Below are 15,631 nucleotides of genomic sequence, written 5' to 3' on the forward strand. Positions count from 1 at the left end.
CACTTCCCTATCTGGAAAGCTCTTGCCCACATAGCCATGGGGCTCCCTCCCCTCAGATCTCTGCTCAGATCTCAACACCTCAGAAAAAACTTCCCCAACCATTCTGTGTCAACAGCTCCTCATCACTCTCCACCGCTGCTTCATTTTTCTTTATATCCTATCACCTCCCAATATTTTACATCCCTTGATTGTGGCCCATCTCCCTACCACTCAATTTTGTTCATGAGTGTATTCTTGGTGTCTAAAATAGTGTTATAAACAGAAAAGACAAACAGCATGTTTAGACACAAAACAAGACTCAACAATGTGGGAGCTGTGAGGACCAGGTACACAGGAGGGCCAGCAGGACAAGCTATGCAGCAGCTGGGGACGCACCTGGTGCTTCTGCCGGCGCTTGCGCTCCTGCTCAATCTTCTGCTGCTTCTCCAGCTTCTCGGTGATGCGGGCCTCACGCAGGGACTGCCGCTTGCTACGCTTGTAGGCCTTGGCATTGAGGGCGGTCTCGAGGGCCGTGTCCCTCCTCATGCACACCACCACTTCCTGCCGCAGCTTCAGGAAGAGGAGAAACATGGGCACACGTTGGTCATGGCCACACAAAATGCACAATTACACAGTGCAAACTAGGCACAACACTGCTGCCTCCAGAAGGGTCCTTGCTAAATCTCATACGCACCAATGTGTGTGCATGTGGAGGATGTCTGATAAGTGCCCAAGGGCCAGGGGGGCAGGCACAGATAAGGAGACAGCTGCTTCTGAACACCCAGCAGAAGGTCCTCTTATCCCTTCAGGGCTACAGCTCTGCCTTCCCTCAAGCACACACAAAGTATTTCCTATGGCTCATTCAAAAGTACAGCCCCCGCAGATAGAGACCCATTTAAGTTTCCTGTTTCGCCGCCTTAGGGAACCATGCTTACTCACACCAGGAACACTCAATGTGCCACCACTGTGCAGGTCATGAAAAGGAAGGAGGGCACAATGAGCTAATAGTGTGGACACTGCTGCTTTCAATGGTCAAGGGACATTTATTTAATAATTGCTCAGCAAGCAATTACTTGAATGTAAGCATCAGCGTTGGCAGAAAAGGCCTGTGCCTGCGCCCACCTGTCTCTGGAAGTTCAGCAGCCTGAGGGCCTTGAGCTCAATAGTTGCTTTGGTTCGCAAATCCCCGGCCAGTGACCCGGGTAGGTTTTCAAGTTCCTGAATTCGATGAGCGATGCGAGCCTGAAGCCTAAGGTGCAAAGACAGAAAAAAGGACAATGAGAGGACTGCACACAAGGAGCCCACCTATGCCCTTTCTTTAAAGCAGGAGCCTCAGAAGAATCCATCCTTTGAGAGAGGCAGGAGATGGCTCAGAAAAGGATGCCAGCCACAAAACACAGAGGAAAGCAGCGGAGGCCTCAGAGCCTCAGCAAACAGGAAACCAGACAGGGCACAGCCGACTGAAGGCATTTCAGCAGGGTGAGCCAGCCTCAGGAGTCAGGCAGGCCAGGCTCTCCCTCCCAGCCCTGGGAATCTACTTAGCCTGGGAGCCTTATCAGGAATATGGGCCATAAAGGAGTTAAAAAATTAAACATCTATGGCCCTGGCCAATGGTACTCAGTGGTTAGATTAGAATGTAGGCCCGCACCAAAGGATAGTGAGTTCAATTCCCGGTCAAGAGCACATACCTAGATTGCAGGTTTAGTCCCTGGCCCCAGTTGTGGCTTGTGCTGGAGGTAACCAATTGATGTGTCTCCCTCACATCGATGTTTCTGTTTTTCCATCTCTCTCTCTCTCTCTCTCTCTCTCTCTCTCTCTCTCTCTCTCTTTCCCTCCCCCCCATCTCTCACATTCTCTAAGAATCAATGGAAAAAATATTTAAACATTACTTTGAGCAGGCTAGAGGTGAGGGACTAGGCAGGACCTCTATGAGGAGGTGACCTCAGTAATGAATTCTAAGTGAGCACAAGGAGTCGTGTACTGCCAAGCCAAGGCCCTAGGCAGAAATAAGCCTAACTTCTTAAATAAACATATTGGAACAAGGAAAGTAGGATAGGAGAGGACAGAGCACAGGACAGGAACTGAACAGAAGGGAGTTTACTGAACAGAATGGCAGGTTTTAACCTGGGGAATGGAATCTAGTGTAAGTAAACTGTAAAAAGAGACTCCCAACGGCTGTGTGGAAAACAGAATGCACAGGCAAGTGTGAGAGGAGGGAGGCCCCAGGCAGAGGAGGAGACCAGGTGGCAGTTAACAGTGCGGGGAGAGAACCATGTCTGGGGAGGGGAGCTGAGACGAATTGGTTCACCAAGGGGTCATGCACCACCTATGCAAAGGGGGATGAGAAAGGGGCTGCAGTGTCGGTGGCCCAAGGAGCTGCTGGATGGCAGGTATAAGGGAACAGAGACTGGAGGGGAAAGCAGGGAAACGTGAAGCTATCTGGACAGGTCATTTTCAAGCGGAAGGGGAGGCACCCGGCTCCAAGGCATGCCACAGCTGGGATGCATGCACTCTAGAGATGGTCATTAGGCAGATTTACTGATGCCTCTGGGAATATACAGTGAACAAGGCACAGCCTCTCCCTCATAGAGCTTACACTCACCAAGGGAGGCCTGCCCTGAACAAGTTATAAATGCAATGAGGAAATGGGAAGTGCAAGGTGCTCAAGGAGTGAATCTCAGGTGCCCCCAGAAGTGTGGGATGAAATATCACAGACCTACAGTGTGTCCGGCATCCCACATGGTGCCTAGGAGGCCTTGGCAAAGGGCCAGCAACTAGTGAGAAGGATCCACTGCAGAGCTTGCAGGTTTCTTTTTGAGTGTGATGAACCAAAAGTTGGTGAGGAGAAACACATACTTTCACTGCAACATATATCTGTGTGATCTCGGTGGAGGGCAGCTTTGCAGAATCTACAAAATTCCCCTGTGTACGTTCCCTGTACACATTAATGCCACTTCTAGGGACTTATTCTGACATGTGCACACGTGTGAAATTAGAAACAAACGCAGAAGTAGCATTTACTATGACACTGTCTTAACGCCAGATTAGAAATAACCTCATGTGCACTCAGCCAGGGGACTGGCTGAAAAAACAATGTTACTCCACCAGGCAGAACACTGAACAACAAGAAAAAAGAAAAGCTCCTTTTGGACAGACAGGGATGATCTCTACACGATGTTATTTTGGAAGGAACGATGCACTTCATGAACCCCCTGGGGACAATATGGCTACCTGTGCCTATCTGCTCGCATATGCACACAATTTTTCTGGAAGGACACATGCCAACTGGGGAGCTGGGAACCAAGAGAGAAAGGCATAGGGTGATTTCTGGTTGCATACCCTGTTAGCCTTTGGAGCTGGAAACCACACGGTGTGTCAGGGATGACATGGTTGGGAGTGACCTGAAGCGGCAGCAGCGCCCTCACCTGTACTCCCGCTCCTGCAGAATCTCCACAGGATCCAGGCCCCGGGGTTTCTGGATGGGGGTGATGCGGCTCTGCTTCTGGTGTAGCGGTACCATGGGGGCAGGCTGGGCCGGCTGCCCTGGCGACTGCGTCTGGGGTGGCATCACAGGAGAGGCAGCGGGCGGGACGGCAGGGGGCGCAGGTGAGGGACGGCCTGTAGGCTGAGGGGGGATCAGCTTCTGAGGTGTGCTTGTGGGGGCAGCAGCATTCGCCATAGGTCCTGGGGAGAGTCAAGTAGCAGGAGCACAGCATTGAGCTTCAGGTCAATTCCAGTGGAAATAAAAAGCCTGCATGGTGCTCACTGCCCCAGTGACTGACGGACTGTCTGGGCTACACCTCCCCACCTCCCCGCCTCTCACTGAACTGGCATGGCAGGCAGCTTCTCACTCAGGGGTCTCCTCTCTCCTGCCTTAAGGTTCAAGCCTCTTCCAGATCTCAGCCTACATGCCTTTCCTGGAAGCCCTGCACTGATCCAAGTGCCGACCCTGAGTTCGTTCTTCCTGGGCAGCATTTTCCTGACTTCCATCTACTACGGTTCAGATGAAATCACAGATTTAAGTGATTAGCTCATCTATGCCCATCACTAAACCTCAGGTTCTAAGAGGGTAGGAAACGAATCCATTTTGTCTATTGCTTTCACCCAACAGACATGACCCTCAAATCCTTGCTGACAACTACATTTGACAGAAGGAAGAGAAACTGAACATGGTGAGGAAACAGAACCCTGAACTACCCTGTCATTTTGCTGGCCTCCCACAGTATTGGGGGGGCATCCCAGGAGGGAAGGGAAGTCAGCTGTAACCTACAGGCATGGAGGCACCAGGTCCTGAAGGGTCGTGTCTATGGCTACAGCCGTGCCTCCCCACAGCCTCTTATTGGAGTTACAGTGAACTTGTTCATTCATATTCTTCTCTTCTTATTAACATTTTAAAGATAGCCCAGGATCTCCATGACCCACAGGACAGGAAAAGGGTGGGCAGGAATTGTGGAGTGAAGCCAACCCAAGCCTTTAGAAAATAACTAGGGATAGATAAGACACAAAGAAGACAGCAGGAAGAAGCAAGGACTTGTCCTTGGCCCTCTCTCTCTCTCTGGACAGGCTCATCTCAGGATGTGCACTGTGTAACCTCATGACATAAGTCAGGGCACAGAAATGTCACCAGGACAGAGGGTACTCACCTTCAGGCCATGGCTTGGGAGGCCCTCCAGGGGGTTGGCCCGGCATACCGGGGGGCACTCCTGAAGGTCCTGGGGGTGGCATATTGGGCCCTCCCATACCTACACACAGGGAAAAACAAACAATAGGATAAAATGTGTCCTGTGCTCATTCTGCACCCACCCCCATGGGCAGCCCTGTCTCCAGGGGACACACCCAACAACAAGCCTTGAAGTGTGGGCATCAAGGGAAAGCAGGGAGCTGGAGAAAGAACTTTTATCCTGACAACAGGCTTGCCTGCCCGCCTGAGCACCAGACACTGTGCCAGCCCCAAGGGGGAAACTTGTGGGCAGCAGAGCCCAGGTCTGCCTGACACTGTTGCCCCTACTGGGTCAGTTTGCTGAGACCTCTCCCTCCCCCAAAGGCTGGGGGTAATGGGCCTTACCATGGGGCCTGCTGTAATTTGGAGGTGCTGGGCCTGGACCTGGGCCAGGGCCAGGGCCAGGGCCAGGGCCAGGTCCTGCTGCAGACACAGAGGGTGGAGGTAGTGTTGGCACCTGCTGCTGCATCCCGGGCATCGGTCGCTTGCCCTGCACTGCCATCTGCAGGTGGTCAGGCAGGGGTTGCCCCCTGGCCAGCATCTTGTAGGCCATGATCTGAGCTCTGAGCTGATGCAGTTGGTTCTGATTAAATGGTGTTGGGCCCCGGTTCTGCTGCCCCAAAGACTGGGGGTCAGCGCCATCCAGCGGGGCCCCTCCTGGTCCAGACGACATCTGTGGGCCCGAGGATGGGCCACTGGCTGGAACCGGACTAGAGGCGTGCTCGGAGCCACCCAGTGGTGAGGGGTAACCTGCAGAAAATGCAAATTCCAGAGGTCACTCAGGAGTACACATTCAAAGATTTTTAAGGCAAAGACGATAACCTTTCCACCAGGCTTACACTGGCACCTACCCTGAGACATGGCATGACCACATTTTTTCATTCTTATAATTTAAACAAGAGGCACCCAGAGGGCACTGACCAGCAGCCGGTGTGATTGGTTTTGTTTGGCCCACCTTTCAGTAAGTTGCTGATGGTCATACTGAGAAGTTACACAGATACTAGCTTTCTCTGGGCCTCCCATCCTGACCCTCGCCCTGTCCAGGCCCACTCTCCTCACTTCTCTGACCTGGGGAGCCCCTGAGTTTCCTGCCCTAATGACAAGAGGTCAACTACTCTGTCACTTTTCAAAGTTCTGGAAAAGCCACTTGGAATGCTCCGTAAAGCAGCTTGGGCCCCACTCCCAAGATTCTGACTGAGCTGGTCTGCAGTAGGATCCAAGAATCTGCATTTCTAATACACTCTTGGGTGACACCAGAGCTGCTAACCTGAGGAGCCCGCCTGTCCAGCTGTCATCTCACACCCAGCACTAAACACAGTTCATTCCCACCGGTATTCACTCTCCTGGGCTGCTCTGAGACAGAAAGCCCAAACAGGGCACCAGCCAAACCTAAGCTCAACAGCCCTCTGTGGCAGGGTTTCCGCACTGCCCCATGTCCTCCCTGTCTACCTGTGGGAGACCTGATTAGGAAACCTTAAGGAGACCCAGGAGACCTTAGGACTCCTGGGGGGTGACAAACATGAGGAAAGAAGAGAAACAAAACAATACCTTGGGAGTGCTGGTCCATGGGGCTCGGTGGAGGCCCCATCCCTGCGTGGCCCCCTGTCCGCATCCCCATCCCCTTCATCTGGTTGTAGCGGGGGTCATCCGACATGCCCTTCTCATGCATGGATTCCATTGGCTGCAAGAGGGGGGTAATGACAAGGCAGGATCAGCAAGTGGGGACAGGATGAGATGGCACAGCAAAGCACTGCCCAAGTGTTCAATGTCACTGAAAACACTATGGCATTTACTGAATTGCCAACATGACCAAACAGCTTAGGTCCAAGATATGGTCCTGACAGCTACAGTCAAGCAGATGCATAAAATAATACCAACCAATGGAGGATGACTGCCTAGGAGACCAGTGGTTGAAGGGCAAGGGGACAACCAGACCAGAGCACTCGGCAAGAACAGAAGACAGTTTCAGATGGCCAGAATCCCACAAGAAAGGACATGAGTGACAGCTTCTGGTCAGGGGCAGTTTTAGCTAGAACTCAGGACTCTCTGTCATTGCCACAAGGAAACCTTGTCACCACAAATCTTGAGATCGGGGACCCTCTTCCTGGGGAGTCTGTAAGTCAGAAACTTCTGCCCATGAGTATGGTAACAATACATCAGATGTCCTCGGTGACCCAGTATCGGCCTCCTGCTGGCTGGGAGGGAGGCTATCTAGGGCATCGTTCTGGCAGAATGACGACACCTATTTTCCCTCCTAATGCTCAGCACAAACACTTCCCCTATGGAAATGATTGTTAAAGGGGACCTTTTCTTAAGACCCTTCCAGGGCACTCTGCTAGGTCCTGGTGAATGCAAATGTCCTGTTCTCTGGGATCTTAGTCTAATGGGTAACCCCCCCCCCCCCCCATCAACTGCAGCTCAATATGTGTACAGTGAAAGGAGGCCAAGAGGGTGCCTGGCTGAGACAGGAGGGGCAGCTATCTACACAGGAAAAGGGTAGAGCATCCTTGGAGGCTGACAGGAGCCCTGGGTGGGGGCCTGCCCTCCACACCTCTTTCCTGGGATGGGCTTGTCTCCACACAGAGTGGGAGCTCTGTACAGACAGGAGGTGCCCCCCACACACACACCAGACCCCGGCTCCTATGCTCTTGACACTGGGCTGGACACACGGCAGGTTTGAAGATGTGCATGAAGTGTGTGTTAGCAGTCCCAGGAGGAAGGAACAAATGGGCAGAGAGGAAAAGAGGGGGCTATGCTAAAGAAGAGGGCCTAAATTGGTGCTGTGTGCAGAGGGTAGTCACCAACAACTTTCCAGGAAGGCAGTGACAAGACAGACACTGTACCAAAGTTGACAGAAATATACGGGAGATGGGAGGGCAGGGAGGGGTTCGCTTGGCTGTGCTTGGAGGTCACTGAGGTGGCACAGGCCTGGGTCGCAGGGAGCAGCAGAGGGATGAGATGATTCTACCACTAATTTGCTGAGTGCCCGTCTCTCTGGGACTCTGGTTCATGGTCTATAAAATGGGCATAATACTCACCTATACCTGATGGGGGGGGGGGGAGTGGAATGAGGAGCAAACACATAGAGAGCGCAGGTAGGGAGCCCAGAGGGTTACCAAGGTCCCCTTGCCCCCAGGTCACACCATCTGCATCTTCTACCTGCGGGCTTCCTGTGGTCTCTGAGGCTGAGGAATGGCACCCTTTCCTGCAGATGCTAATACATATAAGAGGACAGTTCCTTGTTTCCTTCAACTACCTCTCAGGAACACAGAGAAAGAGGAAACTATTTGGGTTGACAGTTTTTCACCTCACTAGCAAAAGCAGCCCTAATCGGGTCAGGTAAGTGGTGACCCAATGAGACAACTGCCCTGCTCTATGGGTTACATGGGTACACAGAGCAACCAAATTGGAAGAGTCCACTTGCCTTCAGCTATCTTTTAGGGATTTGGACATTTTTATTCATTAATGAAAGGCAACTTAGGAGTAATGTTACCACAGTTCCTACCTAGAAAAACGGGTGTGACACACACAGGGGAGAGTTGGGGTGGGGTGGGGGGAGTTGCATGAAATGATGACTGCCAGCTCACAGCAGGGGCCAGGATGCATGGCTCACCCTCCCGCCTCTGACCAAGTGAACCCAACCAGTCAAAGCAGTGGGCCCTGGGTCCCTACCTTGTGCATCTGGTGCATATTGTCCTGAGGGTATCCTCCAGGCCCCTGGCTTGGGATGGGGTGTCCTGCTGAGGGAGGCCCCGGACTGGGCCCCATCATGCTGTGGGCAGAGCCAGGGGAGGGACCTGGGCTAGGGCCCAACATGGCTCCAGGAGAGGGGCCAGGGCCTGGGGAAGGGCCTGGCCGAGGAGTTCCGCCCAGGGGTGGGTCTGGAGTGGACATCTTCACAGGAGCTCCGGACAGTGGTCTCCTGCTAGAGAAAAGTCAAAGTCAGTCTGGGGGTCATGGCCATCAGCTAGGTGGGTCAGGGCATTGTAGGAGGATCACAATCATGTCAGAAGCACCCATGTGACAGGGAGCTGGTTGGTGCCTTTGACATGCAAGCCTTTCTCCTCCAGATCTTTCTCCTCCATTCCTCTGGAAGGAGGTCATACACTAGACACACAAAATCAGATAAGAGTTCCCTGAGGAAGGGGTGGAACTCAGGAGGTGGGGGAGAGGGGCTTTGCTTCCCTTGCCATCTTTCTGATTACAACAAAGGGAGGCGCTGATCTGTACTTCACACCACTTTAATGCTTGCTTACCTTCCAATTTAGCAAAAAAGAAGAGTATAACTAAGGCTCAAAGCAGCAACTGACTGGATTCTCATAAATTCAATAAAAACAAATATTCGTGGCCAATAATACCGGTTTTCCATTTAAGGCAGTGAGATCAAGTTTCCTTTAAAATAAATGAAGTTTAAAAAGTAGGTTCATTTAAAAAGAAGTATTACATAAATAATGACACTCTGATATTTCAAATACCTCGAGAGTGATAATCAAGTGTCTAAAGTTTGATGAATATTGTTGTACACTAAAAACTGACACCCAGAACTATGACCCAGAGCCTCCAACAAGTCCGTAAATATTCAATGATGTTTATAAATTATACTTGCTAACTACAATAAGGATTCAATTTTCAAGTAACCCTTAATTGGTTATGTGGTTACATGGCCTTAAATAAAATTTTTTTTAATAACCTCTTTCATCATGATGGAGCAATACAGTCTCAGTGGTGAAATCTGGAAAACACAAAAAGAATACGAAGCTTAAAATCAGCCATCATCCCACCAGAGGCAGAATTAGGTGCTTGCTGGTCCTACAAGAGAGGAAGAAGCAACCCTGCCCTTCTGACCCTTCCCAGGATTCGAGAGGAGGTATGTGAGAACAGAGGGCTGGAGGGCTCCCAAGGGACCCTCAGAGACCCCCAGAGTGGTGAGGATGATGCTGAGACATCGAGGATGGGCCCTCTTAAGGATACAGAGCTACTCTGATGTCCCTAGGGCCCTGTTACACACACACACACACACACACACACACTCACAACAGAATTACTCAACACACTGTAGGCAAGCTTTTTTCCTTTCTAAATATATTTTATTCTTTCAAAATATATTTACATTGATTTTAGAGAGAGAGAAAGGGAGAGGGATAGAGAGACAGAAACACTGAGAGAGAAACACTGATTGGCTGCCTCCTGCCACAACCCAAGCATGTGCTGTGACCAGGAATTGAACCTCTTGGTCCATGGGTCAGCGCTCAAACACTGAGCCATACTGGTCGGGTTGGCAAGCTTTTATTTTTCATATAATCATACCTACGACCATTTTTGTCATTTAATAGTCTTCAAAACATGAACTCTAGCGGCTCCACCCCATTCTCACATTCTGTGAATCCTGAGTTACTGAAAAGCCCCTCTCTTGTTGGCATGTCACAAATCTGGTTTTTGTTTCTGTGGTTTTATTTTGGTTTTATAATGAGTCTCACTGCCTCTAGACTTTACAGGGCACTTCTGGTTCTAAGGAATAAATCCTGTTAAGAAGTTCAGGAACATTTTTTTTAATATATATTTTTACTGACTTCAGAAAGAAGGAGGGAGGGAGGAAGGGAGAGAGGGGGGGAGAGAGAGAGAGAGAGAGAGAGAGAGAGCGAGAAACATCAATGATGAGAGAGACTCATTGTTGGCTGCCTCCTGCACGCCCCCTACTGAGCACACAACCCGGGCTGTGCCCTTGACTGGAATCGAACCCAGGACCCTTCAGAGCGCAGGCTGACGCTCTATCCACTGGGCCAAACCAGCCAGGGCTCAGGAACATTTTTAATTCTCTTGATTAAAAAAGGTTTAACTTGAAAGGTGGAGGCATTTTCCTTGTTAACAGATCAAAAGCCCAAATTTCTTTGTTCCAGTTTCATGACTAAATAATCGGAGCCGAGAGAATCAGAAACTTCAGCAGGGCAGAAATCCATGGCTGGCACACCAGCATAACCGTGAACAGACCCCAACAGGCAAGAAAAGGCTCCTCCATCCTCTGAGGCCCCAGATTTCCTCCAAAGCTCAAGGAGCCTCAGTGCTGGACCTTAAGTCAGCCTCATAGGAATACTGGAGAACTGATGTCTGCTCACAGCCCTTCTCCACAAATCCAAACCCAATAAGCTCAATTTAAAATTAAACTTTAAAAAATATATACAGCCCCGGCTGCGTAGCTCCGTTGGTTGAAGCATCCTCCCAATATGCCACGGGTGCAGGTTCAATCCACAGTCAGGGCACATACAAGAAGCAACCAATGAATGTACAAATAAGTGGGACAACAAATGGGTGTTCCTTTCACTCTCTCTTCTTTCCTCTCTCAAATCAATAAGTAAAATATTTCTAATCAAGTAAAATGAAAAATATATACATTTGAGACAAATTCATTTGGAAGACATTTAGAAGCAAAATGTGACTTGATTCAGCTCTGTGTGAATAGTCACACATTCTGCCACGGAAACAGGATCCTGCTCGATCCCAGTCTCTGCCAAGTATTCTGTATCTCCTTTGCTAAAATCCTGATTCTGGAGTCTGAAATTTCTGGCCCAGGGGCTTGTCTACAGGAGGACGCGCCTGCCATCACAGTTCACAGGTGGGAAACATGGCCACACTGGGCAAAGGATAATGGCTCCCCCGAGCTTCCCTTTGGCCCCTTCATGTCCACAGGCCCTCTCAGGCCCACAGCACTGCAGTGACGTGAGGAAAGGAACGGTGGTTCTGCAAATCCTTCAGGAATCCTGCAGTATCCACAGGCTCAGAGTTTCTTTCTCACTTGGGGTCTCTATTCTAAGTCAAGCCAACTGAAAATGACAGCAAGATAGAATCCATGCCACCAAGGGAACATCATCTCCCCATCTAAAGGCAGACGTGCTGGCAAGCAAGCACTGAAGTACCTTCGGAATGATGGCTCTTCTAAACGTACTTTATATTTATCAACAGACCTCTTCCCATCAAATCATGTGGTACCTCTAGAAATTACCTGCCTCCACTGAGGAAGGCTAAATTCATCAACAACACAGCACCCACCAAAGTTACTGAAGGGCATCAAAATAGACTTTTTGTGCCTGAATATGACACTGTCCATTTTTGAGAAGCATAGGGTTTCATGACACTTTTTAAAAAATATTCGCTTCAATCACTTTTTGGCCTTTTGGCTAAGATCAAGTGAAGCATCTGTTCTTATCAGTTTAATAAAACATTTGCTTCAGAAACTGCCACCTCTGAAGAGTCAAGCTGCCATGAAGCAGGGAAGTGCATGGAGCGACCATCAGCAGCAAACTCATTTCTGGAGTGAAAGCTCAGACACATGTGGGAAGTGACAGTAACAGGGGCCCAAAGGAGTGCAAACACAATACAAAACCATCCAAGCAGCACAGGAGGTAGGGCTTTGTCAAACACTGAGGAGCCCAATCAGGGTGCTGGTGCCACATGTGGACAAGCGCTGTTGTGGAGAGAACAGGAAAATGGAACCGGTGTGGCTCTCTGGTCCTCAGTGTAGTACTGAGGAGGGGATTTTTATTTTAATTACCTGTAATGACTTGTAGCATACCTAAGGTGCCCTGATTGTATGATGAATCCTAGATCAGACATAACATTTCCAACATTCCAGAAGGCGCCCTCAGCTCCTTTCCCAGTTAAAACCACTGTCCTGACTCTATCACTGTACATTAGTTTCACTTGTTAGTGAGCTGCATCTGAAAAGAAAATCAGACAGGAGTGTCCTTTTGCACATCTGGAAGGGGCATCCACGTTGCTGGGTACAGTGGTCATTCGTTCTTCTTCATTTGTCCTGTTCACGGACACTGTGCTACCAGTTTAGAGCTAGCGTGAATAAAGCTGCTATGAACAATGTCATTTAGGGGACACAGATGCTCATTTTTCTTGGATATCCAGGAGTGGAACTGTTATCCTAAGGAAGGCATAAATTTGGCTTTGGTAGCTATTGCCAGTTTTTCAAATTAGGAATATAATCCTACACACCGCCCTTCTCCTAGCAGTGGGTGAGCATTCCAGTTCCTCCATATCTACACCAACACTTGGTGCTGTCAGTCTTTTTTTTTTTTTTTTTTTTTAATGAGTTTGTTTAGTTACAGGTGGTACAGAATTCAGGATGGAACAAAGACTGAAGAACACACTCTGGAAAGACTTTGGGCTGGGTTTACTCTGACCTCACAGCTAAGGTCGAAATGGCAGAGTGAAAAGAACTAAAGAGATGAGCCACTGCATGATTATTATTTTTTACAAAAGTTTATTCTTTTTTTTTTTAATATATTTTATTGATTTTTTTACAGAGAGGAAGGGAGAGAGAGAGAGAGTTAGAAACATCGATGAGAGAGAAACATCGATCAGCTGCCTCCTGCACATCCCCCACTGGGGAAGTGCCCGCAACCCAGGTACATGCCCTTGACCGGAATCGAACCTGGGACCTTTCAGTCTGCAGGCCAACGCTCTATCCGCTGAGCCAAACCGGCTTTGGCACAAAAGTTTATTCTTAAATGTACAACAGGCTCCAAGACAACACTTCATTCTATAGGTGGTAACAGATGTTGACAGGGAATCTAGATGTTCAAACAGAAATAGAATTAAGGATCACCATTGCCCCAGGCACAAGCAACAGCTCATTTTTTTGCCAGATTTCTTAATTTCCACCTGTGGCCAGGGAACCCCTTCCCCGCATCCTTCTCTTTTAACTCCTCTAGTTCCTTCTGCTCCTTTTTGCTTCTGCTCCAATGCCTTATCTTGCTCATCCATCTCCTTGACCTACTCTTGCCACTTTCTCAGTGGACATGGTGCCTGTCACCTCTTCCCTAATCCCTGTCACCAGAAGTTCCAGTCTTTTCAATTTCAGTGGGTGTGTAATATTTTATGAACAGATGTTAATTACAGGAGAAAACAGTTACTAACAGGTAGCAGGACAGGAGGCATTGTGATGAGTACGGAGGCAGCTGGGGAGTAACGTAGCAATTAGTGTGGCATTATCTGAATTAGGAGACCACATGGACACTAGGCCACAGGAAACCAGTAGAAAGCAAAGAGAACACCCACCCCAGATACAGAACATACTTGCTTAATAAGAACTGAAGGAGTGCCCTATCTGGTTTAGCTCAGTGGATAGAGCATTGACCTGCGGATTGAAGGGTCCCAGGTTCGATTCCAGTCAAGGGCACATGCCCGGGTTGCAGGCTCAATCCCCAGTGGTGGGCGTGCAGGAGGCAGCCAATAAATGATTCTCTCATCATTGATGTTTCTATCTCTCTCTCCCTCTTTCTTCCTCTCTGAAATCAATAAATATATTAAAAAAACAAAACAAAAAACAACTGAAGGAGTGAAAGGATTACAAAGTAAAAGTTCAATAATCTCGACTATTTGGAAAGTTGTATTTCCGGACAATAAAAATAACAGTGAGAAACACAATAAAAACACCAGTCTAGCAAGTGTCTGCACCACAGGCCCAAGACTACCAGCTCTGTGAGAGAGTGTTTACAGCCCACAGCTAGAGCCACCAGGTACATGGCACAGGCTCACTTTCCACCAGGGTGATGTAAGGAGAATGCCAATATACAGAGTGCCCAAGCTCACCAAGAAACAAACATACTAAAATCAAGAGGCACAGACACTAAAAACAAACAAAACCAGAATGCCATGTGGGCAAGGCTGCAGTAACACAGGGCACATGTGGTATGATGGGGAGCCCCTGTGGAATGCTGCAAGTGACTACCACTGGGGATCCCCGGTACCTAGACTGGGGTGTGCACTGGGGCTGAGGCATCCTGGGAGCTTGCCCCGAGGAGATGGTGACTTCAGGTCTCATAAACCCATGTCTATGGGGTCTGCAGACGACTTTGGGCCACAGCATCAGCTCTACTGCCATGGCCAATCCTAGGTCCTGGTGGGACTCTGGTCAAAAAGAGGACTACCTGGCAGTTCACCCAACAGGCGACTGGAATTTGTAAAGAGGAAACCAGAAGACAGCAAACTCCAAGGTTGGTGCACAGAGGGCCTCGGGCATTGGACCTGGAGGCCACCAGGGCCCCCAGCCCATTCCTTCTCTTGTCCCAACATTGCTTCCTTGGGCCTCAGAGACACCACCTTTACCCCTCCATCCTGGCTCACTGAGAACCCCCTCTGTGAGGTAATGAATGATCACATCTTAGTACCAAATTGGGGACGGACATGAGAGGTCACTAGAAATAAAGCCCAGGTGACACTCTGTTGCCCACAGTATCCCCAGAAATGCAATGGACCCTGAATATCTTATGATCTTAATTTGCATTTCCCCGTGACTAATGGTGTTAAACACCTTTTCATATTCTTATTGTTCATTAAGATATCCACTTCTATAACGGTTCTACATTTCTGCTAGAATTTTATTGGGAATAAGTGGTTCAATTACCATATGCCAATCTGTGACTCGCCTCTGTGCTTTCTTAACAGTGTCTTGTGATAAACAGAAGTTCTTTTTGTTTTAATATATTTTTATTGATTTCATAGAGGAAGGGGGAGAGAGAGAGATAGAAACATCAATGAGAGAGAATCATTGATCAGCTGCCTCCTGCATGCCCCCCACTGGGGACAAAGCCCGAAACCTGGGCATGTGCCCTTGACTGGAATCGAACCTGGGACCCTTCAGTCCCCAGGCCGACATTCTATCCACTGAGCCAAACCAGCTAGGGCAGGGGTGGGCAAACTTTTTGACTCGAGGGCCACAATGGGTTCTGAAACTGGACCGGAGGGCCGGAACAAAAGCATGGATGGAGTGTTTGTGTGAACTAATATAAATTCAAAGTAAACATCATTACATAAAAGGGTACGGTCTTTTTTTTTCAATAGTTTTATTCATTTCAAACGGGCTAGATCCGGCCCGCGGGCCGTAGTTTGCCCACGGCTGAGCTAGGGCAACAGTAGTTCTTAATT

The 15,631-nt window shown here is 49.2% G+C and overlaps 1 protein-coding gene across 1 annotated transcript in view; it reads right to left on the reverse strand.

The window, feature by feature from the left end:
* Positions 1-15,631, reverse strand: part of SMARCA4 (SWI/SNF related BAF chromatin remodeling complex subunit ATPase 4) — a 98,408-nt gene that overhangs the window by 64,547 nt on the left and 18,230 nt on the right. Inside the window, exons 2-9 of the mRNA XM_081092083.1 lie at positions 9,390-9,431; positions 8,372-8,621; positions 6,248-6,380; positions 5,045-5,449; positions 4,623-4,721; positions 3,405-3,663; positions 1,102-1,228; positions 376-549 (exon numbers count right to left, since the gene is read on the reverse strand). Of these exons, the coding sequence (XP_080948209.1) occupies positions 376-549; positions 1,102-1,228; positions 3,405-3,663; positions 4,623-4,721; positions 5,045-5,449; positions 6,248-6,380; positions 8,372-8,593 (1,419 nt within the window). The 5' untranslated portion in view covers positions 8,594-8,621; positions 9,390-9,431. The remainder of the gene's footprint in view (positions 1-375; positions 550-1,101; positions 1,229-3,404; positions 3,664-4,622; positions 4,722-5,044; positions 5,450-6,247; positions 6,381-8,371; positions 8,622-9,389; positions 9,432-15,631) is intronic.

The sequence above is a fragment of the Myotis nattereri genome, assembly GCF_964212035.1.
Source record: "Myotis nattereri genome assembly, chromosome: 5".
NCBI lineage: Eukaryota > Metazoa > Chordata > Mammalia > Chiroptera > Vespertilionidae > Myotis > Myotis nattereri.